Below are 23,509 nucleotides of genomic sequence, written 5' to 3' on the forward strand. Positions count from 1 at the left end.
AACATCACTATTCCCTGCTTTGTATGGTAAAACAGGACAGGGGAAGGAAAAGAGGCAGAAAAGAACCAACTGAGGAACGCTTTAGCCTTACGCTCTTTCAAGACTTACACAGAGCATCACTTGTTCCTGGTTTTGCAGAGTGCAAGAGACTAACAGACATTCAGGCAAATGGAGTCTGCCATCCCACCACTAAAGCTGACACAGCAAGTTTGTAAAGCCTGCAAAGCAACTGAGAACGAAGGCCGGGCACATGGCAGGGATTGACCATGGCTCAGAGTAGATGTGCTACCTATTCTAATGTAAGACCTTATGTTGCCAACAGGTACGCTATGGATCTTGTTTCCTAGCTTTTAAAGGTAAGCATTACTTATATAAATTATGGTGGCATTTTAAAACAAAACAGTAATATGAATGACTGAAAGAGTTTTTTTTAGAGTTTAGCAAAACCAAGCACATTATGCTCCTGGTGGCAATGTTGTTTTCAACTCCATGCAACAGAAAAGATAACATTGTAGGAGATGTTCAAAGCAAAAGAAATGTGACTGGTAGACAAATTGACAACAGCCTAAATTTAGCTGTCACATACATAACAGACAAACACAGAAATACACAGATATCTCAATATTTCCCTTCTTTCAGTGAGGGGAACTTTGTTCAGAAAGGACATAATGTCAAAAAGCCAAGGTTAAGTATTAAACTATTTTAACTTCTCAAACGTTCAGCAGATTTAATGTATTGATAGCCTATTGACCAAGGTGAAAACTAAAGAACTTGCCACTTCTATTCCCACCATCCCAGGAAAAGAACTGATGCCAGACAATATATAAAAAAATAACTACAGATTTATTTCACAAGACAGGTCTTGTAACATGGTATCTCATAATTTCTGATATCCAAGGTACTAAAATAATGATATGAGGTTGAAAACAATTCTTAATGAGCAGACAAGTTCCTTCTGGACAGAGCAGACAGTCCTCTTATTTCTATTTGTGCCTTCTCCAGAAACTTGACAAGCTAGCAGAGTTCCCAATTAACATGGAGGTAAATAAAGTCTTCACTGCATCCAAAGGCATGCCTCAAACCTGATTTGCTCAAGGAAAACTATAACCAAGTTTGATGAGAAACACACTTGCTTTGGTCTTTATGTCCTTTCCATAAGCAACCTTAAGTATATAACCTATTAAGTATAACTGAAAATGTATGAAGTATAATTAGTCTATTTTTGGAAAAAAATGTATTTAAGAGTAGAAATTAAAGAAAGCAAAACTAAAACCAATGGCTTTTTTTTTTTTTTTTTTTTTTTTTTTTTTTTTTTTTTTTTTTTTTTTTTGTGTGTGTTGCTTCTTCTGCCTGCAGGAAGTTTAGGGTATGGGGAAAATAACGTGGATGTGAATCAATGGGAGAGAATGCTCTGGAAAGCAACAAGTCCCCTCAACAGAAATCCACCATTATTAACATCCAATTATTCATGTAGTTTTCCATGAAAGAAACAGGTTTGTGTCCTTCAGGTTCCAGCACCAATGTCCTTCCTACATAGTAGAGTCCCAGTGCAGAAGTGAGATGAAGGAACTTCCATACTCACAGCCTCTATTCTAAAATGAATCCTTTCTGTATACTATCAATCTATTTTTCAGAACCAAAATATATGTAAAAAAAAAAAAAAAATCAAGATAGATATTTCCCATTCCAAATTAAGGTTTTGCACTGAAAATACCCTTCCTCACACCTAAGGTCAAAAACATTTTATTGGCAAACTTACATTTGGACTGGTTAGTTGCTATTTTCTTTATTCATTTTCTTTATGCTAATTTTCTTTATTCATTACAGAGTGTTTGGGTTCTAAGTATATACTGCATCAATCATTAAAAAATATCAAGATTTTTTTCTACAAACCGGTAATATGCACAGGCCTTCAGGCAATAAGACTTTGGTCCAAAGTGTTTTATATTTACACAGGAAAAATAGTGCAGAAGTACATTTATTTTCCACACTTTTTTTTTGCCCAGTGTTTGGCTTTAGGAGGAATTCCTGTAAGTGAAACAGTGTTCAAGATGTCCTATAGAGTAAGATCGATTATGTACCTTTGTCAACTTTATGCCTATATATCAGTGAAAAAACTATTTTCCCTGCTATTAATCCTTAAACCTATGCTGCTTTCCTCTTGCATCTGAAATTTGAAAGAAGTAGTCCAGGGGAATTAGACACACATCATCTGTTCATTCCAATGACAGACATTTAACTAAATTCTTAGGCAATTTTATTTTATTTTTTAAATTACTCCAGGCTTCTTTTTATCTTCCCACTTTCCTCTCATAATTGCATTGGTTAAGCACTGCCTGTTAAAAGTGTTACCTCTTTGTTACTGAAGATTTTGTCAGTTTTATACCAGCGGAACCAGAAGGGCAGAAAAGCCAGAAAAGAGTCATACAAGTATATGAAACATGCATATATATACACATTATTATCATTATTATTATTTTTACAGATGAGACTATCTTCAGAAGTATTTAAACACGCCTGGTGTACCAGTTACTTCATATATTCTAGTATTCTTCTAGTGTTATAATAATGCTACTTAGAAAAAGAAAATACAGCACTGGAATTGCTGTTATTATTAATTGAAGCATTACCTACTTTAACAAGGCTTGCTCTACTCCTCTTTTTGCTTTATCATAAAGTACTTCTTGAAAGATTAAAACAAAATAATTTCCTATTCATTATACAATTACAATTTCTTGTAAGAACTCAAAAAGTGAAAATCTCCCTTAGGAATAACCTCTTGTTTTAAGAGCCTGCTATCTTTTATTTCAGTCATCTTCTATCCAGAAGACTGTAGCAGTGGAAAAGAGAGGTCAAAAGGTGGAAACATCAATGCTTATGTAATCCCCAAAGAGGATTACTCCCCTCCCAAAAATGGCTGGTATGACACGTGAAATTAAGGATATTCATTTTGTGCCTGCATGTTACTTGTAATAGTATTGGCAAATCTTTAGAAAAATAGAGCAAAAAGAGAATAACTGAGCTTTTCCCATGGTATCAGCATAGATGGTATTAAAGTTCAAATCAGTTTTTCTAACACATCACTTGCCAGAGAGCTCTGTGGAGCTCTTTTTTCGTCTCTGGTCCCCTGTATATATCTGCCAATTAAGGGATGACAGATACAGATTTATTAGAAATAGGAGAGTGCACTGCTTCAATTTTTGCACTCCTTTTAGTCCTGGCAAGTATACATACATTCCTCCCTCATTTGGACCAGGGATACACCCATCCCCAGACGAATAAAAGACATTTACTGCGTTTCTGTGCCAGGATTATGAAATCATCTGGTATAGTCTATGATACAAAAATAATAATATTGGTTTTCAGGCAAAGTTTTCATAGCACTTTGTAGGACAAAATCACTGCAGAGAGACTTTGTTGCCTGCTCCATTATGTCACTGAAAGCAATAGTCAAACTTATAAAAAAGTTTGGTGGAACACCACCAAAAATCACATCTCTTAGAATCTGCTGAGTGTGCTAACTCAACGGTCAATAAAATTTTATGGAAAAAAGTCACTCACTGGCCTCAGGGCTAGTATTTCAAAATTAATTCTTACTGAAACTGGTACTTAAATACCTAGCACATATGAATGAGTGAATGATGAAAACGAAAAATGACTCCTTCTGAGACCTAGCTTTGATAACTGCAGACCCCCATACATGTGAGTTTTCATAGTAAATGTGAAAAATTCCAACAGAAAGTAAAATCAATACATTACTTTTATTCAACAGGATTAGACAGTCAGCACTTTCACCCACTCAGATCACTTCATTGCCAGGAAAGGCATGAAGAAATTGCCATAAAAGTAAATCAGGCTCACCAACTCTCACATTTTAGTGATTTATTCTAAACCCAGGAATATTCTCAAAATCTAATAAATGAATATATTTTTTTTTTTCCTCAATACACTGTAAATAATTGGAAAGGGAAAACTTGATCTTTTGACTGCAGTTCCAAGCTGGGCTTAGCTGGAATACAGCATATTGACTGAGCATTTTCCCTGCCCGTTGTACACATTTAATCATTACTGATGTATTTTAATAATTTTTATTTTTTTAATAGATGGCAAGATTACATGTGTTGGTGTTACTCGGTTTATATTTTGCTATGCTCTTGTCTAGTTTCTCCTAAGAGACAAAATGTAAACCAGTTTCTGCAGTGACAATGCAAAATGGTTTCATTTTACTGTCACTGGTGATATTTTGACTCATTTCCATAGCTGCATGTCCACAGATTCATAAAGATGCTGCTTCTTGTCATTTGGATATCGGTTTTCAACATGCATTTTTCATTCTTGACCAACACAATTTTCACTGCTGTATGACAACTTTTCCCACGATTATCAATTCAGAGGACTTAAAATGCTATTGGAAACCTTACTACAGATAGTTCTGTGAAAATAGAGAGGTATTCCGATAGAAGGAGAATTTAGACACAGTTGTAGCACCAATTTGATGTCATCCATGAGGTGCTTCCAATGAAAAGACAGGCATACCAGGTCAGTATTCTTACCTTCCAACTCCCAGCAGCCAAATTCTGCAGTGCCCCTGCTGCTCCCTCCAGCGTGTCTGGATTTGAGCACTCAGAAAGAAGTGTGAGGTAGGGTTTGACTATTGAAGGGTGCCACAGCATCTGGATTCCTTTGGGTGGTTCTGCACAGTCTGGGAGAGGTCCTACTCCATCCCACTGTTGGAAAACACAAGACAGACTGTCAGCAAGGATCAGTGAAATACTGAGAGTTGTCTCAGCTGACCCTGTGTGTGCATGTAGGTAAGCAGTCACTCTTTACAGCATATCAACCTGATTATTTATGGAGAAACCAAACTCCACCAAGTTTCCTACACAACAGCTAGGTGACATAATGAAAACCTTCAGTGCATGTATTCCTTTGGTTAGGAATAAAAACCAATTGAATAAAAACATACCTTCAGAATTAAAAACTAGAACTTGCACAGGAAAAGATCTGAAGTTCCCTGCAATTTTTCTTTTCATGAAAGGGAAAGTCAACAAGAACCACCACTATGGAAACCTAAATCATTCAGTAACATAAGCATTCAATCCCTTAACAAGTCCTAGAGCCCGACTGCAGTGCACATCATCACAGCCGTACAACTTCTGACCTCCCAGTGCAGGCATCCTCAGGCAGCCAGCCCACTGCTGGCAACCTTCAGGTTCAGATTCTGATCTGTTTGGTAGAATCACTTCTCACATACCTGACTCTTCCCACCAATACATGGAAATAACTACAGTGATATCCAAAACAGGTAGTAATGGAGCCTGGACAACAGGGTGGATATTACATAAAGAGCCACACCTATTGATAGGTGTGAACAAACTATTGCACGAGAACAGTGATTTGTCTTTCTCCTGAAATGCACAGAACTTCCATGTAGGCATGAAACATCTTAAAAGAGGGAAATTCAAAGACCACTCTTACTTTCAAAAAACAAAAATTAATTTCTGTAATACATTTTTAATGATATTTTAAATATGTTATTTTTATCTACATATGCTGTACATTTCGTATTGTGCTTTGCCCTAGTTTGTCTAGATAAAGGGATTTAGAAAACTCACAGCCTTAATACCTTTGCTAAAACCAGTCCTTGAATCTTCAGCACAGTCTTTTCAAAACCTCTGAGGCCTACAGATTTCATGATATGGCACATAACAGTTTTAAATACCTTGAGTTAGAACTTACTGTGATTATGCAGATATGTATTGTAACATTAAATATCTACTACACATGCAAAAATAGCACATGGCAAATTAATTCCTTGTTTAGACCTGTAACTATTAATTTTCCTGGATGATTTAATCAGTTATGACTCAAAGCAACAACAATAATTACATTGAGAAAGACACAGATTCTCATTTTCAGAACATCACTATAGTTTTATTTAAGGTAACTTTAGACCTAAAGGACAGTGAAGCCTTATCCAATACCCTCTATAACACCTTAATCAAATGTAATCAAAGTTTTGATAGATTATTACTACTGAGTATCAGAAGTTTTTTTTTTTTTTTTTTTTTTTTTTTTTTAAATTGAAGTAGAACAAACACCAAAAAGAAAAGGTAGTGGGATCACTTTATCATGGCCTTCCAGTACTTGAAGGGACATATAAACAAGAGGGGAAAAAACTGTTTACATGAGTTGATAGTGACAGGACAAGGGGAAATGGTTTTGAGTTCACACAGGGGAGGTTTAGGTTAGATATTAGGAGGAAGCTTTTCCACACAGAGGGTGGTGGCACACTGGAACAGGTTGCCCAAGGAGGCTGTGGATGCCCCATCCCTGGAGGCATTCAAGGCCAGGCTGAATGTGGCTCTGGGCAGCCTGGTCTGGTGGTTGGCAACCCTGCACATAGCAAGGGGGTTGAAACTAGATGAACATTGTGGTCCTTTTCAACCCAGGCCATTCTATGACTCTATGACTGTTTAATACCAGAAAGTTGCTCAGATATAAGACTTACTACAGTAGATACATGTTACCAGAGTTTAAGAGACCTGGCACAGCAACATCCCAGAAACAAGATGAAAACCGCCTTTTAAAGAAAAAATCCCTTTAAAAGATGATGTTACAGGACTTTGATTTTTTTTTTTTTTTTAAATACATTTCTGCCATTAAACCACTAGGTTGATTTCACTGTACGTGATTCAGTTCTCCTTTTTTCTCCATATAAATAATCACCACCCTTGCCAGAAGTGTCCTTTCACCTACCCATAAAAATACATTACAATCTGGTTCTTATTTTAACTCTTGGAATTTATTCATTTGCACTGTCATAATTTTTTGGAAAACAAGTGAAAAATCTGCCTTACAGGTCAAATCCAACTTCACACCACGTTTGGGCATTCTACCTCAGTAAGACCCTTTATGATCAACTTGTGATGTCCAAAGACACAACTTGAGATCTTTATTCCTCCAATTCTGATTTGCACATGTCATGGAAGCATTACACAATTGAACAATGCCTGCAGAGTGTATTCATTACACTATTTCAGGAACAATATACTTATGTATCAAATGCATTAGGTCTACCCAATATATTTTTGTGCACAAGAGATGTAACTTTTTTTAAAAAAAACTCAAATACTTACAGTCACATAATCCCATGGACTGCTGAAAATTTAGAGAAAATCAACTGATATAAATAGAGCTGTACTGGTACATGTAGAGCACCAGGAATCATAATTGCACAGAAATTAATATTTGATGTGGCTTTGCCATTCTACCCAATAATGACAAAACACTTCTAAAAACGTGTGACAAATTATCGCCTTTGCCTGCCATTCTTGCTGCTATCTTTTGGTACATGATGATTATCTTAATTCATCACTGACTAAGGGAGTTTTCTCCTGTCTGTGGGAAACCTTTTTCTCAACACCACAATGCCTCAGAGCCATGGTGAGGGTTGAAAAGTTCGGTGCCATGTGTGCAGTGAGGAAGCAGTAAACACAATGATGTTGCAAAGCCTCTTGTACGACTCTTCAGAGTAGAAGCTTGTGACCAGAGCAGCTGCATGGCATGCTGAAATGCAAGCCATGCATGGCAGATGTGCTGGGCCTCGGGCAGCTTTAAGGTCACACAAAAAGGTGCTCCTGTAGCCAGTTCCTGGTCCTTGCTGGGACACAGAGGGTACAAACAACTATGACTTCTCATGCACCTCCTATCTTCACACCTTAGCTCTTCGCTCCTGCACAGGGGATCTCAGCTTTTTTTGCTTTTGCCTTCTTCCTTGCAGAAAAGACCAGCGCTTGCAGCCCTACAGCCCAATTGCTGCATGGTATGCAGGGTTAATACAGGTCAGAAACAAAGCTACTGCAAAGACTTTTTCAATCCTCACCCATTTATTCTGTATTCCATAAATAAAAACATCAAATGCCTGAACCAAAATAAGGTGATTTCCTCCAAATTGTATCACAATACATTTTCTCAAACGATGGGTAAGACATGGCAGAAGCTGCTTTGTAGCTCACCTTGCTCAGTATTAATGAGCTGAGGCAGTGTGCTAAACGACTCTACCCAGTGAATTACTTGAACAGTCACTGTGTTGTTGCAGACCATCAGGAATGATCAATAAGGTCTATTTGAGATAGGCTGTGGATGTGGTATGAACCTCTGAAAAAGAGAACAACTGTACTCAATTACTCTTCCAAGCTTATTCTAAGGAGAAAGCAAGTCATAAACAAGTATTCCTTGCAGGCTTTCCTGCTTCAGCTGAAATTGCCCACATATATTGTGACTGAAGCTGACAAACTGTTTGTTATGTGGCTGAGATACAAATCTCTCATTTCCTGAAAATGTTGCAAAGAAAGGATGAAGGTAAAGGAATAAAAAGCTGAACATGAAGACCTTTAAGAACAACATACTTAGGAAAGTGAGAGTACTCTAAAAAAAGCTTTCAAAGTTTTCATATTACTAAGGAACTTTGAGAGAAGGAAGAAAAAAAAAAAAAAAAAAAAAAAAAAAAAAATCACTGAGGTGTTCCTCAACACCCTGCAACAGACAATCACCTTCTTCCTCATTTTAATAAAAGCAAACCAGTGTTTATAGTGAAACTGTACTGAATACCAGGAAAAGGCTCAACTCAGTTGATGCAATTACAATCTTTGGCATCTAACTACATCTTCTCTTCACTGGTCTCCATAGAGAGCTGAAACTAGTGGGCTTTGCACTATATTTCAGAAATTGACAAATCCAAAAATCACATTTAATGGCCCTGCAAGTTTTGACTTTGAAAACAATTTGGTCATACATGATATTGAGTGATCCCCATGGCTTTATGTGCATGCAAAGAATTTAGAAACAGAAGTGCTGAAAGGAAGTAATCAAAATAGATTTCTTGCTAAACAGCACCTGGCATAACCACCTCATGAAAGACAAGGAAATAACAAGTGAAAATACATTTCTGAAGCACAATATACAAACAATAGAGGTTTTCATCCCCCAAATTGGCTCCAGTTATTAGTGAAAAAAAAAAACAGGAACTGCTGCCTATTTTCTGTTTCTGTGCTTTATAATCTGGTATTCAACAGTACAGTATTGAAACATGGTTGGCAGAACAGTGGCCTCACCATATGAAAAGGCATTACTTCAGATTTATTCTTTATTCTTTTTGAAATATTATCATCTTAAACCTGAAATTTCACTTGGCTTCTTCATTCAGCAAAGATACCTTATAATAAAAAGTTAAATGGCAACTTTACTGCTATAGAAGGATTTACAGCCCATTTACCTAGCATACTAAAGATGCGTGCCAGTCAATTCATAATGCTATATAACTTGAAGTGTTGCTGTTATTATCTTAAGGCTCCTGACAGAAGGTGAAAGAGAAGGGCAGGCTCATTTCACAAGTGCCACTTCCAATCAAAAGGCAGCTCTAGGGCTAGATTCTGGGCTGACGAGTGCTCACAGATGAGGAATTTGAGAAGAGCACGAAGCCAAGAGGTAAACCTGTTTCTTCTTTGTGAGAAAAGGAAAATAAATGAAACAATGACACATGTGCACATAATGGGCTGCATAACAAGAACTAAAATAAGGATTAATGACAACTCCCTGGCCCTTTTACTGAAATTGGATAACATACCCAATTTTCTTAACTGCTTTCTGTCATAATTCTTGTTTCTCACACAGCTTAAAGAACAAGCCTCTTGGCAAAACAGTGAGAATAATAAAAGCAGTAACAAAGCTTCCAGAGGTAGAGAAATTCTGTTTGGAAAGTGGCAGGACACGAGGTAGAGACACTGATGTGCCTACTATGCTCAGGTCTGGGAGGCAGCCCTCTATAGCTGGGGAGCTTTGTGGGGTGAGAACTCAACTAGTTAACAGCTTACCACGAAGAACATACAATTATGGCAGAACAAACTGCAGCTCTCAGTATTTCAGTCAAATACAGACAAGTACATCTCACAACTCCTGAAGCCTCCACTGAAGTTTTGCTTCTATTTTTTATTTTTTTTTTAAAACATTGATACTATGTTGTGCATGGCTTTTAGTGCAAGTATTTAGAAGGTCTGAGCTTTTTCTGGAGTTAAACTTCCGTGACAAAGTGACATATAAGTTAGAGAAACTGCAGCAATTGTCTCCTATATTATGAAACAAAGAAATTAACTTTTCTTTCTTTACAAGTGAGAAGCAACTTCATCATTAGAGGTTTCCCCTTGTTTTATGGTTTAAGAAACAAAGCTCCCTACGTGTGCATAGGATTAATTTCTCTTAAAACAGAAAACTAGAACTTCAACCACATGCTACATATAAAATTATAAGTTTGATACTATTGCCCAATTTCAGTGCTCCCACTACTATAACTTCTTAGATAATTTGTATACTTCAACTTAAAATTAATGATCACCATACATAAGTCTACATTGGTCACTTTAGAGAGAATTTGTGAAAATATACTCTTGAGAAAGTAACTGAAGAACCAAAGTAGTATACTGTTACAGGAAAATCCCACAATTACATTCATTACAATCTGAACATTTTTCCCACATTATGAAGTGAACTTAATCTTCTAAGAGAGACAGTTTCATTACACAAACTGCTGCCAGAAAAGAAAGATACTATACCAATATCAGCACATGTTCTCCGGAGACATAAAACTTAACAGGCTGCAGAACTGGACATGACTTCCCTGTACTGCAGCATCACGATGCTTAGGGCCATCCCTGGAGGTGTTTAAAGCCAAGCTAGATGCGGCCTTGGGCAATCCAATCAAGCACTTGATCTACTGGCTGGCAACCCTGCCTGTGGCAGGGGGGTTGGAACTTGATCCTTGGGGTCCCTTCCAACCCAAGCCATTCTGTGATTTTATGATGCAGTGTGCCTATGTTCTGCACTTCTTCTAACATGACTGGCTAAAGTCTGAAGAATACAAAAGGAAGCACAAATACAAAAAACCCACTGGTTTTTAAACACTGAACTTTTTTTTTTTTGTATCTGTAAATAACCAATACCATGGAGCTTAAAAGAAGATACTTCAGTGTATGCCATGAACATCTCAGGCATTAAAAAATGCACTCCCAGCCTATACAACCTACCAAAATTCATCTGATGCTCGATCTAGAAGCATCTGGGTAAGCAATTATTTTTATATCCATCTTTTTCCTCAAATTTCTTCCCAAGGATTTCAATCTCAGTGTCATGCTTTAAGTGTTTCAGGTATTTTCGATTATCATATCCTATGAAGACTCCATTGCTCATTTATAGGTAAAACAGTGTCCATTGCCAGCATGCTCTTCAGAACTATATTATGACATATTTAAGAGGATAAAAGCTTCTCTGCTGAGGCACTTAAAGAAATGAGCACTCTAAATACAGCATCCCAAGAAGAGCAGGAGATCTGTTCTGATGGATAGAATGAGCAGCAGGTAACAGCTTAAGCACTGAAATTGAAAAGAGATTATAAAAGGCATTATCTGAAAAACATTAAGTCTTGCAAAAAAACCTGTCAGATTACTGCGAAAGAAAATGTTCATGTGTAAAGCGCAGTGCATCAGTCAGTATGCTGGGTGACAACGTATCATCAAAGGACACCTGAAAAATATTCTCCTGGAAGCTGCAGAGAGAGTAAATAAGTTTGATTTGGATGGGGTGAATTCTGCCTATACTGAGAAACACAAAACAATCCAGTTGTAGAAGGTTCTTGCAAGGCAAAAATAACCTCTACAACACACAGGAATATCTCTTTCTCTTTACACACACAAACCCAGGAAATCCAGTCAACCAGGCTGTGACCGAGCATAGAAAAGAACAACCTGGATTTCCATTCAGTCTTAATTTTTAGTAGTAAAGAATGTATCTGGATCCTGAAAAACTGTCCAGATGAAAAGGAGATGAAAGAAAAAAATATTAGAAATATTATTCTAATGTATCTAAGGTAAAGTGGTCCTGAGCAACACAAAGTTAGTTTTAGAAAGGGGAATTAATTTCCTTACTGCAGGAAATCCTAGTGAATGTAAGCCTGAGAAGATGTGCACAATTTTATTATTACTATTATTTTAATATACTAAACCATTCAATTTGACAAACACAAGCAGATCTGAAGATGCTTCTTCTATGCTGCATACTGATAATGAATGATCAAAGAAACAGGCAAAGTGTACCTAAAGGAAGGCAAAAGCCGGTACATTGTAAAGGAAATCAACCAAAAGGCCTAGAGGAGAAGGAAGATAAGTTCTAAGGAATCTTTAAAATAGAATGAAGTCTAATAAGAATGATGAAACAAAAGTAGCCCAAGATCCAGAAATTATAAGACGACCGGGGAAGATGTAAAAGATGAGAAAGAAATGTAGAGGGAAAAATCTTCCTAAATAGAGCATCGAGAAGGAAAGGGCAATTACAGAAGAACACATTAATATCCAGACATGATATTTTTGTTTTGGCTCTTTTGATAACCACAAGTACAGTGTGAGAACTGTTAAAGTAGGAAAAGGGACAACGACTGCTTCATGGGAAAAGGGGAAGTGGCCATAAACTGGAGCATAGGAAGTGCTGCACCAATATGCAAAAGAACTTCTTCATGGTGAGTGATGGAGCGCTGGAACAGGCTGCCCAGGGAGGACATGGAGTCTCCTTCCACAGAGATAGCAAGATCCACTTGGATGCCTACCTGTGCAGCCTGCTGTAGGGGGTCTGCTTTGGCAGGGGGAAGTGGACTCAATCTCTGGAGGGCCCTTCCAACTCTGACAATTTTGTGATAGCTTGCTTTACCACTTTCTAACTCCACTGTAGCCTAACACTGGAATCCCAACAAAAAGTCATAATAAATACAAACTATCTGATGACTACAGTGTTTGACAACAAGAGCAGGTGAAATTAAAAGTCTTACCAGTCACAAGAAATTGAATCTTAGCTTATATTACTCTAACTCTTCCATATTAATAGATGCTGCCTTTATGAACTGAGTATTTTCACTAATAGTTTATATCACTTATCCAAATACCTTGTCTACCTAACTGCTTACTCAAATGAATATAGCCTTTAAATAGTCTGAAAGAGAAATATGTGGTAACGGAAAGAACTAAATCTGTTAAAAGAAGCACCCGTAGCTGGAAGAAGTCCTTGAGCCAGTAACCATTCTCAGTGCTACTCTGGGTGTTTACTGATACAACAGTGATACAACACAGCGTGTAATATTATTAGCAGCACTCTTCAGCTTTTTAGTCAGAAAGAGAAAGTAACGAAATAAACACAATTTTACATAAATGCACAGTAACGTGACAGAAAGCACAGCAACGACAGCAGAGTAGCAAGGCTCCAGACTATAGCAAGTGAGGACTTGCTCAAATGCAACAGCCACAAAAATAAAGGAAAGAAGCTACTTACCTTCAGAAGGCCTCAGGTAGGCAGGGATCTCCAGCAAGTTACCCTTGCCTCCACTGCCAACCCTTAAATGAGGTCTGGGAAGGGGTGGATCCACCCCTTCTGGTCACTCAGGTGCATTGCATGCAGCTGAGTTCCCCTGGGTTGGCCTTGCTTTCCCACCAGGTGCTCAATCACTGGGTTAAGCTGTGACTTAGCATTTCTGCTACATGAATCTAAAACAAAAGCCTCTCAGGTAACTTAAGAAAATTATCAGGACTGTAATTTCCAATCTTTGGAAACAACTTTAATTACACAAAAACATGTGTGTTTTCTTCACATTCACTCACACAGCTTAATTTAGTTCTATGCAGTTTTCTCTTAAAATGCAGAAGCAGAATATGAAACTAATTCTGAAACAAATACACATATATAAATTGAATAATATATAAACTGAACCAAGATGTCCAGCCAAGTGGTGGAGTCCCCATCCTTAGAGATGTTCATGAGATGTGTGCATATGGCACTAGGGGACATGGGTTAGTGATGGATCTCAGTAGGTAACAGTTATGCACATTATGTCCCATGTGCTTAATGTGCATTAATTACATCTCATGATACAATAATGATATTCATGATGGGCACTCCAATTACTTGCAATACAACTGCAAGTGTCTTTCATTACCTGATCTTGTGATTTCTTTTTCTTCTTCTTCTTCCCCCAGCATCCTGAACTCTCTGCATCTTTTCCATTGGCATCACCACAGAGTAATCCATCAAGTTCATCTGTTCCCATCTGCTGTCCCTGAGATGTTTCTGCAGCTAGCCTGTATGAGAGGTTCCTCAAAATGCACACACAGTTTTCAACGGTCTGAAAAGTGTAAAAAAAAACCCAAACAACAAACAAAAGAAAAACAGAAGTTGAAATACTTCCTTTCTCATTCTGTATACAAAGCAGATGCAATATAATTGATCTTTCCAGATACATTTTCCCAGTACAATACTTATCTGATCATTTATGAGTACTCCCTTGGTAACTATTGCTTAAGAGATTTAGAAAATCTGGCAAGATATCACACATTCTTTTATGGGGGAAAAAAAGCCAACACAACAACAAACCAACAAAAAAAAAAAACCAGTCTGGGCAGTATTTTTCCATGGGATTTTTATTGTCATTCTGAACTTCAAACTGGAGAAAATGACATGAAATGAAAGCGACAATGGTTTTGTGCGTGTGTTGGTTTTAAACCAGAAATAACACTTATTTCTGCCATCATATATATGGTAATTGTCAGAAGAAACGGCTTCCAAGTTCTGTTTCAGTAGTATTTGTAGCATGAACAGGCTATGTTTCTGGAGGCTAAAAAGCAAGACTATGAATTTCAGTGATCTTGATATTTTTACTTTTAGCTTTTAGCTAGGCTGCAAATAATTGGTGGACAGCTTTTCTCTCCTATGTATTTGTCCTCTAAATAGATTGGGTCTTCTGTAAAAGACGTTGCAGGGAATTCTGAAGCAGACTTAAACCCAGTGGAAGAAAATGATGGCAGTGATAATTCAGCATAATTTCTGCAAGTCTAAAAGAAGTTCAGTTTTAGACTTGTTTGAATCCTATTCATTTAGTTAGTTTGATTTGGTTTTGCTATCTGCTTCAAGAATAATCTGCACTTAATTTTATGAAGGCATGGTTAAGAAAAAGTCATTATCTGTCTATTTCTATTTCAACTGTTCCTAATGTTCTATGAAGACAGAAGCTACATTCCAGCTCTGCTGCTCCACTAACCCAGAACAGAGTGAGTATGAGGTTTCAGCTCTACCCTACTCTGCCATATTACCAGCCAGGCAAGCAGATGGAGCTGCATTTACTTCCATGAATTGAATGAGCTTATGCCCTGTAATATTTGGCAGAGTTTTTTAGATAGCAAAGAGAAGGTATTAAACATCTAGACAGGATTTTTTTTTTAAGGAATGAAACTTCAAATTAAACTTGCACTGATTTGAAATCTCCAGCCAAACATACAAACACATACATAAAAATATACAGAAAAATGCAAAAACTTCTAATGCTTCTTTCCTACCTGAAAGCTATGACCTTGTAGTGACCACAATATTTTTTTAAGTTTACTACCTTAAACTTATCCTTAACAGTTCCACATTTTAATTTTATTGACTTGTGCTAATAATTACTTCTGTACAACTGCAATTTGCTTAAGTTGCAGCTTTGTGTTGATTAAAGTTTGACATTTTATTGCCCCTTTGTATGGATATCAATTTTCACACTTTAAATTCTCATTCTGTAAAAAAACCCACAATTTTAACTGAGTCTACTACAAGGACAACATTACCTTGCAGTAGAAAGTGATAATGCCTCAAATGCAACTGACACCTTTGCCATTTGGATGAACTCATACAAGACAAGAAGTAGGTTTTATTCTTTCTGATTTGTAGCTCTGAACTTTCAAGGGACCTCACGTTCCTCTTTCCTAGAGATATTTCTAACATTTCATCATGAATGGCCACTAGATTAAAAAGTGATTTAGAGGCAGTTATTCAAATATTGGGTTTAATTAAAATCACTTTCAGCTTTGGGAAAAGGATGCAAGACCTATGGCTACAATATGATGTTTTGCATTTAGCTGCACAAGTGCTTTATGCCACCATAGTTAAAATCCAGCTTGACAGGAGGTTAAAACTACTCAGGCAGGGAAAATAATTCTTCTCTCTTGTCCTCATTTTTTCCTCTATATCACAGCCTACAGATTTTACAAAGTCGTAATAGCTACAAATGAGAGCATAAATGGAATATTTTATATTAGTGATAAGAGGCAAAACAGAGAACTTTCTGCGCTCCTTATTTAACCCTTTTAATAGTATAACAATCTCGAAATCAGCCCAGTCATCTACAAAGAAAGAGCAGCAGCGAAGCTGTGAGAAAGGCAACAATCTACTTCCTCCACTTCAGTCTACCTCCTGGTCTGCTCCACTGAAGCTCCCTGTCTTCTCCTTTCTTGCAGCCAAGCTGAATCAGGCAGGTTTGACACAATTCATGATTCAGCATTCCCAAAGCTAATGAAGCTAAAAACAACCCTGTGTTTCTGAGCTGCACTGTGGGAAGTGAGATGAAGGGGTGGGAGGCAGCTTGTGGCTTCTGGATTTGCTGTGGACCCTGATGCAAGCATGGTGAGTGCCTTGTGGGTTGGGCTCTTTTGGTTATTACTTCACTAAATGTTTATTAATGGAAAGGTGATCCTAGACCTCTGAATTGCTGCGGGCTTTAGTTATTTTGCCACTAAACCTGCACTGCATGCTACAAACTTTTCATTATTCCTCCTTCCCTACCATGAAAGTATCAGCATTTTTAATGTTTGGTTTAGTTCATGACCAGAAAATTTGCAAATCTTCAATTTGCAAGCCATCAGAGGTCCAGGGACAACTCCATGGAAGATCGTTCAAAAATCCATAGCCAGTTTTAAGACATCGCTACACTGAATGCTTTTCTTATGGAATTTTTAAAGGTTGGCAAATTGACCAAGATTGTTGGAAGCGCTTTAGCACAATACACTGAACACAGAAGGTAATTGAGGCTAGCCCTTTTTTTCTTCTGTGGAATACTGAAATGTATTTGATGTACTACAACTCTTCAGCTTGTAAGTCCTTGAATTCCTTTTAATTAAACAGTGCCGTCCACCTTTGAAGAGTCCTGTCTGTACCCTAGTGCTTTCAGAGAAGTGATGCTGACATAAAAATACATCTTAAAAGTTACTGAAAGCATTCATTGATCCTCCTCAAAGAAGATGTCACATTGCTAGCACTGTGAAACTGCTTATTAATTGCCCACTTTTTTTTTTTGTTTGTTTGTCTTGTAAGCCTACCACACTGTTATTAGTTCTGTCTCATACTGGATACCAAAAATCAATTTTAAGGGAAGCCTGGCAGAGTGGTGCAAGGAATTTTACATGGAATATGACATATTTGCTCTTCTTAAAGTAGTTATTATATTTTCTCTGATAACAATCAAAGTGAGAGGAATGTATGCTTACCTTGACACATTACACAGCTAGACACAAACCCAATATTTAGCACACATAAACGTACAGCTCAAGAGAAGGAAAAGAAAATGATGCTTTAAACTACTATTTGATAAGGCATCCCTTGGGACACGTTTTTTTAAAAGCTATTGCTTTATAGTCCTGAGGTACGCTGAATATCTGGATTTCTTGCTCCCAAAAAGACAAAGATGACAAACCTTACTATCAATTTCACTGCTCCCCAGAGCAGACTGGATCACGTACAGCAATGCATCTGTCAGGCCATCACATTCCCTCATCCTTCTGCGGGCCTCCTCTCCAGCAGAGCTGACATTCCTGTAAGGCAACAGCAAAGGTTACCACCTGCACAGCTTCTGTGCTCACTGCCCCTCCTAAAACATTCTCACAATTAACATCAAGCTACAACATTTGCTTTTTTCTCCTTTCATCACTTCAGAGCTGTGAATAATGAAGACAGCTGTGAATGAGCTCTGGAAATGTAACACAGAGCGGAGCAAATGGAAGGCATCAGGTCCTCCACAAGAAAGGGCTGAGATGCCAAGCAGCATGCGCCTACCTGAGCTGAGACTCACAACTCACTAAAATTTGGAGAAGAGCTGATAATTTTTGTTGCTTTTCTTTTTTTTTCTCTCTCTCTTTTTTTTTTTTTTTCTTTTAAAGAATGGCTTTTATATTAATGAAAAAGTGTTTTTAAATGTGCATTTGTACATATAAATAAAGCTTTGAAAAGTCTAGAAGTTTTGCGAAAAACATCTCTTGGAAACTGAAGAGCCCAGTGGCTAGGGCTCTTAACATAGAAGAAAAAATTATCAAAGCCTAACATAAAACACTTTGTTTCTCATTTTACACGAGTGCTTCTTTTTCTCCCTCTTGGAGAGAACACTAGTGCTGCAATCTTCTCTTTATATAATTACTTGCAAGTTATTTCAAACAGGGCCAGAGGGCTTTCTGAACATCTTTATAAAAATACAACTAAAACAAAATCTAATGAATAATGTGTCATGGAATTCAAAATACTGATATAAAAAGACAAATATGTATGATTGTGTATATATAAATAGAACCCGTGCTTGTTAGTGTCAAGAAAAAGTGTGAAAAACTGTATCCAGCAGCAGTTCTGATTTGGAAATGGGTGAACTGGCAATCTCCAATTTGGGGACAGACATCCCTCTGCTGAGGTGCTCATCTGTTGCTCCTCTCTCCTCACTTCTGAAGTTCACACAAAAGAAGAACAGAGAAGTGTTGACACCAGCCCTAACTGCCTAGTATGAACATCTGGAAATGGAAGAGAGGACACTGGGCATTTCATTTGGGAAGAGGGCAAGGCACTTTCTTCCCCTCATACCATGTTAAATTGTCTTGGTATTAAAGACAGAAAGAAGATGAGAATCTTGGGAGAAGAGAATGACTTTTAGGAGGAAGGTGAGAGAACTTAAGGTCTCCTTTCAATTCTTTGTCTGTATAGTTCTTCCTGTTCTGCCTTCTTGACATCTAAAAGAAGTGTTTCTATTCCAACAAAGCACCAAAGATTTTTTTGGATCAAATACATACACCATTTTCCAGCTATATTTGCATCCCCACACTGACCTATTTAGTCCTGCTCTCTTGCAAGCAGCCCCAACTAATTCAATACTGTTCCCTTCATGTATGCATGGAGAGCATAAAGCCCAGAAACTGTAACCAGAACAAACGCCTTTAACTTCCTAGCTTACAAATTCCTGCTTTCCATCCTCCTAGAGACTCCTCAGTTCTCCTCACACTGCACATCAGAAATGCCTCCTATTAAGCCATTGCTAGTTTTGTGTTGTTTCAAGTTTTTTGTGGTTTTACTCCTCTTCTAAAAGGAATGCTTTTTCTCTTTCCCTGCTGCTATAGGAGCTGCAGATGAGGAACCTTCCTCCAGTTTAGGGTGCCCTCTTCTATCATCCAGAAAGCATCAACTGGAAAAAATTTTCCACTGGATCCCTCTTTGATGTGATGGAAATCCTCTGAATTCCCTTTGGATGATGACAAATCAGAAGATAAAATTTCAGAGCATGTCTTTCCCAAACAGTGTGCCCCAGTAGCAGAAGACTCTGGCTTAGGAGTATTTTGAGTAGACTGTCCCCTTAGTAAAGTCAGCAGCTTTGCCTGTAAGTACAGCAAAAGCAGGAAAAGTAGAGGCAAGGATCTGAATACTAGAGATGGACAGAGGGTCGTGAAGAGAAGGGAGGATTCATAGACTTATTTAACTGGAAACTCCTACCCTCTGGCAAGATAAGGAGAAACAGAAAGAAAGCTGTATCCAGCCCTACAAGAATACTGCACAGATTATTAGTGGTGCCTTTCCTTCCAACATTATGTATATATATAATAAAAACCCCTGAAATATTACTGGATCCCTTTAAACAGCAGTAGTATTTTGCATTACCACGGTCTCTCCAGGTGTCTTCCATTTACAGTTATATACACTGAGTACAAGCTTTCAAAACATACAGGCTCGTGCATCGCTAGAAACAGAGAGGTATATTCTCCTTAATTATTTCACAGAGGTGATTTCTTCTTCTCTCTAACATGGACAAATATCACCACAGCCTGACTGGAAGCCTTTCTGCTCCTTCCCATGCTCTCTAGAGACTCCTCCTCAACAAGACAGCAATGCAGACAACCTTATAGTCCCTTGGCACTGAGCTGTCTGCCTCATTCATTTCTAGCAAAGGAAAGAATATAGGGCCTTTATGCAGAAAGAAGACTAGGGGCACATCTTGCACAGAAAATGCATTTCTTCTCTCTATGGAGGAGATGCTGAGTTCTGTTCTTCAGTTTATCATCCTCATTATGCTCCAGTTAGTTCTGTAATTGAAAGGTGGATACACTGAACTCCCATGACTGCTATTCCTTTTCTTTTACAAGTCTCTATACAGATTAAGCACTGTCTCTTGAACATGGCTTACGGCTATCGCAGCCCTCCCCAGATCTAGATTCCAGGTTTAGATTTGGAATGGCTTAGAAAACAGGACAAATCCAACCTTCATATTAACATTTAGGCAGAAATAATTGTTTATTTAAAAATAAATGTATCGTACTATCTAACTATTCCCATATCAACTCTGTTGAAGGAAACACCCCCAACCCTGTAAGTCATTGCTGAGACCTTTCATAAAAGGGCTCTACACAATCACATTCAGGCTATGAAATTCTGCAGAAGAGAATCAAGTCCCAGGTTACTCGAGCTGACAAGGAAAGCACTCTGCCATCTTAATTTTCTTATTTCTAGTCATTAACTCAAACAAGCGGTAGTTGGCAGTGTGACAGGGAGTAAGGCATCATTTGTCATTGTAAATATACAGGTCACTGTGCAAACCTTCAACTGCAGCAACAGTTGGTAAGATGTCTCACTAAGTAAGAAAAATTGTTTCCAGTGTCAATCTCCAAACAGTTTTAAAAGCGAAACCATGTTATCCAGAGATACAATGTACTGGTTTTCACGGGAAAAAAAACAACAACACCCTGTCAAGCTTGGCATGTACCTTAGTTATTCAATATTTTTGGTACGATTTGAGGTGATAGAAGATAGAAGGTACTAAATAATTTCTTTCTTTCATGTCATTTTTTATACAATGTTCTTATGATAAATCCACCTGACTTATCCAGGGGAGGGAGATGGAGATCTATGGAAAGATTATCTGGAAAGCCAATGTGCTGAGAGACATCCTCTGTGGATACGGGACGTTACAATCTTTGACATTACACCCCGTGATAGTTCTACAAATCTCAAAGACAGGTCTACAGAGTCGATTGTTCTCCTTGAGCATCCTCGCATCACAGCAAGTAGTTAGACCTTTTCTGTACCAGCAACAGTTCTGCAAGTTGCAGATCTTACTGCAGCCATGTAGAATAAAAACTGAGAACAAATTATGTGTATTTAGCAAAGATGAAATTGAGACTGGTCCTCCTCACACCCCTTGATATAAAGACAAAGCATGTTTGAGCATATGTAATTCTCTTGCTATGGTGTAATGTGACATAAGAAAGGACACACAAAAGTCAACATTCTAAACTAAGTGAACTCAGAAGTTACTTTTGTTATGAATAAAAAGTATAGTTTCATTTCAAAAAGTTTTGAATAAGGAGAGTAATTGTCACAGCCTCAATCTTTCCATCCTTCTACTTGACATAATAGCCACAAAGAAAAAAAAAAAAAAGGGAGAATTTTCCAGAAAATAGTAAAAGTTTATATGAACCAAGAACTCAAAGAATGTCATTAATGTTGTTGAAATCAAGTTTATGTTTCACTGAAGATAGCTAGCAAGGGAAAACTCCTCAGGAGAATAATGTATAATGAAGTTGTAACTGAGTGGAAAAAAACGACCAGTAATCATTTTGAGTGATGAAGCAGACAGATTTTGCTATTAAGCACACTCATTCAGCTACTAGAAAGCCCCATATTCAAACATGCAAAATAACTCCCTTCCTACATGCACACTTTTGTCATCAGTATTGTACCCAGAAGAGCCTTTTCAGCCACCCTGACCCATCTACATATTAAACTGAATGTCTAATCTATTCAGCTATAAACATGCACTAACTGCATAACTTCCCATTATTATCAATGCTGCTGCACTCTAGAAAGAGCTTTAGTCCTGAGAGCCATCATGCAGTCGGCATCAAGGGTGTCAGGTCTGGATGAAACTATTCCTATAAGGTGCTCTGTATGAACTCTGCACACTGCACAGGGGCCTGCTCTGAGATGAGGAAGCTAGAAACCAGGACTGCCTCAATTGCCTCCAAGTACTGAATTTGCCCTGATAACATGCTATGTGTCACCTGTCTCAGAAATCTGAGGGGCAGCAGAATGAGAGAAAGGCTGAGTAGGGTGACCAGGGGGATTGGAAGTGCTATGAAAGAAGTTGATAGATTCTGAGAATAATTCTCCTGAAGCACAAAATGATGACTGACAGATGCAGTCAGCACTGATGAAACATGTTCTTAACTTCCTGCTCATTGTTTCAACTTGGATAGCCCTTTGGAGCATGCAGGAATCCCAGAAGGTAGACTAGGTTTTATGATGCGCTTTCTAGTGAACGCTGCTTTCCACCAAACACAGGTGATCTGGGACTTGTGTTGCATTACCCAGGGCTTTGCCTAGTGTCTCAGACTCACACAACTTACTGTGTGCTGTTGGCCACCAAGTCTTTGAACTGTGTGACAAGAAGGCATCTAAAGTCCATCCTCAAAGCATTTCTTTATGTAGATTTTACTCCTAGGCTTGGTTTGAAAAGTCCTACCAAATTATTTGGCAAGTTGTACCATCACTAGTGGGTACTTAAGGCATACCAGAACGTGACAGGGTCACTGATGTTAGGAGCCTGTTGGATAAGCAGAGAGACATACCTATCTGCAGTTAACAGATACAAGCTGCCTTGATTCATTCAGCCATAGGACAGAAGGACAGAACGCAAGTTCTTCTTTCGCTTTGGAATGAGATGGCTAATTGAAATAAGCCCTCATATCATGAAAACAATTATCAGTGATGCAGTGTGCCATGCCTGAGATAGTGTCCAGGCTGCTGCTCAGAGAACATCATGAACACAGACTCCAGTACAACCAAACTGTTGAGAGGAAATGCGACTATGTGCCAAGGCTTTGCTCCTGCCTGCTGCTATTCCAATGTGTAGGACATGAGGGAAGACCTGCCTCTATAGCTACTGCTGAAGGTAATAGAAAATGAAAGTGTATATACAGTGTGACCATAAATGTGTACAAATGAGCAGCAGAAGAGCAAAGTAAACTTTTGTGCTCCAGCAATATATTAAAAGTACAATGCCATATGTTGCCAAGTAAGACACGGGCATCTGCACTTGAATTTGAACATAACAGCTTTGAGCATTAGAATCAAAGAATTATCTAATCACTGAGATTGTAAAATATTTATGGAGATCATTTAGTCCTGTTGCTTTGCAAAAAAAAGCCAACTAAAGCTATTGTGATTTAGACTTCTTCCAGTTGAATTTGAATACTTCTAAGGATGAAGACTATGGAACCTCTCTGGGTAACTTGTTCCTGTGTTCAACCATCCTCATGGTTAAAAAAAGAAAACAAGATTTATCTTAAGTGGAATTTCGTGTATTTCAGGA

General features: G+C 37.9%; 1 protein-coding gene across 2 annotated transcripts in view; it reads right to left on the reverse strand.

Moving 5' to 3' along the window:
- The window catches only part of CTNND2 (catenin delta 2), a gene marked incomplete at both ends in the record, with an annotated part of 505,693 nt that overhangs the window by 68,626 nt on the left and 413,558 nt on the right, over nucleotides 1–23,509 (reverse strand). For both annotated transcript variants that reach the window (XM_079533797.1, XM_079533798.1), the window contains 3 exons: nucleotides 4,554–4,727; nucleotides 14,030–14,215; nucleotides 17,591–17,708. In XM_079533797.1, the coding sequence (XP_079389923.1) occupies nucleotides 4,554–4,727; nucleotides 14,030–14,215; nucleotides 17,591–17,708 (478 nt within the window). The remainder of the gene's footprint in view (nucleotides 1–4,553; nucleotides 4,728–14,029; nucleotides 14,216–17,590; nucleotides 17,709–23,509) is intronic.

The sequence above is a fragment of the Tetrao urogallus genome, assembly GCF_951394365.1.
Source record: "Tetrao urogallus genome assembly, chromosome: 3".
NCBI classification, from domain to species: Eukaryota; Metazoa; Chordata; class Aves; order Galliformes; family Phasianidae; genus Tetrao; species Tetrao urogallus.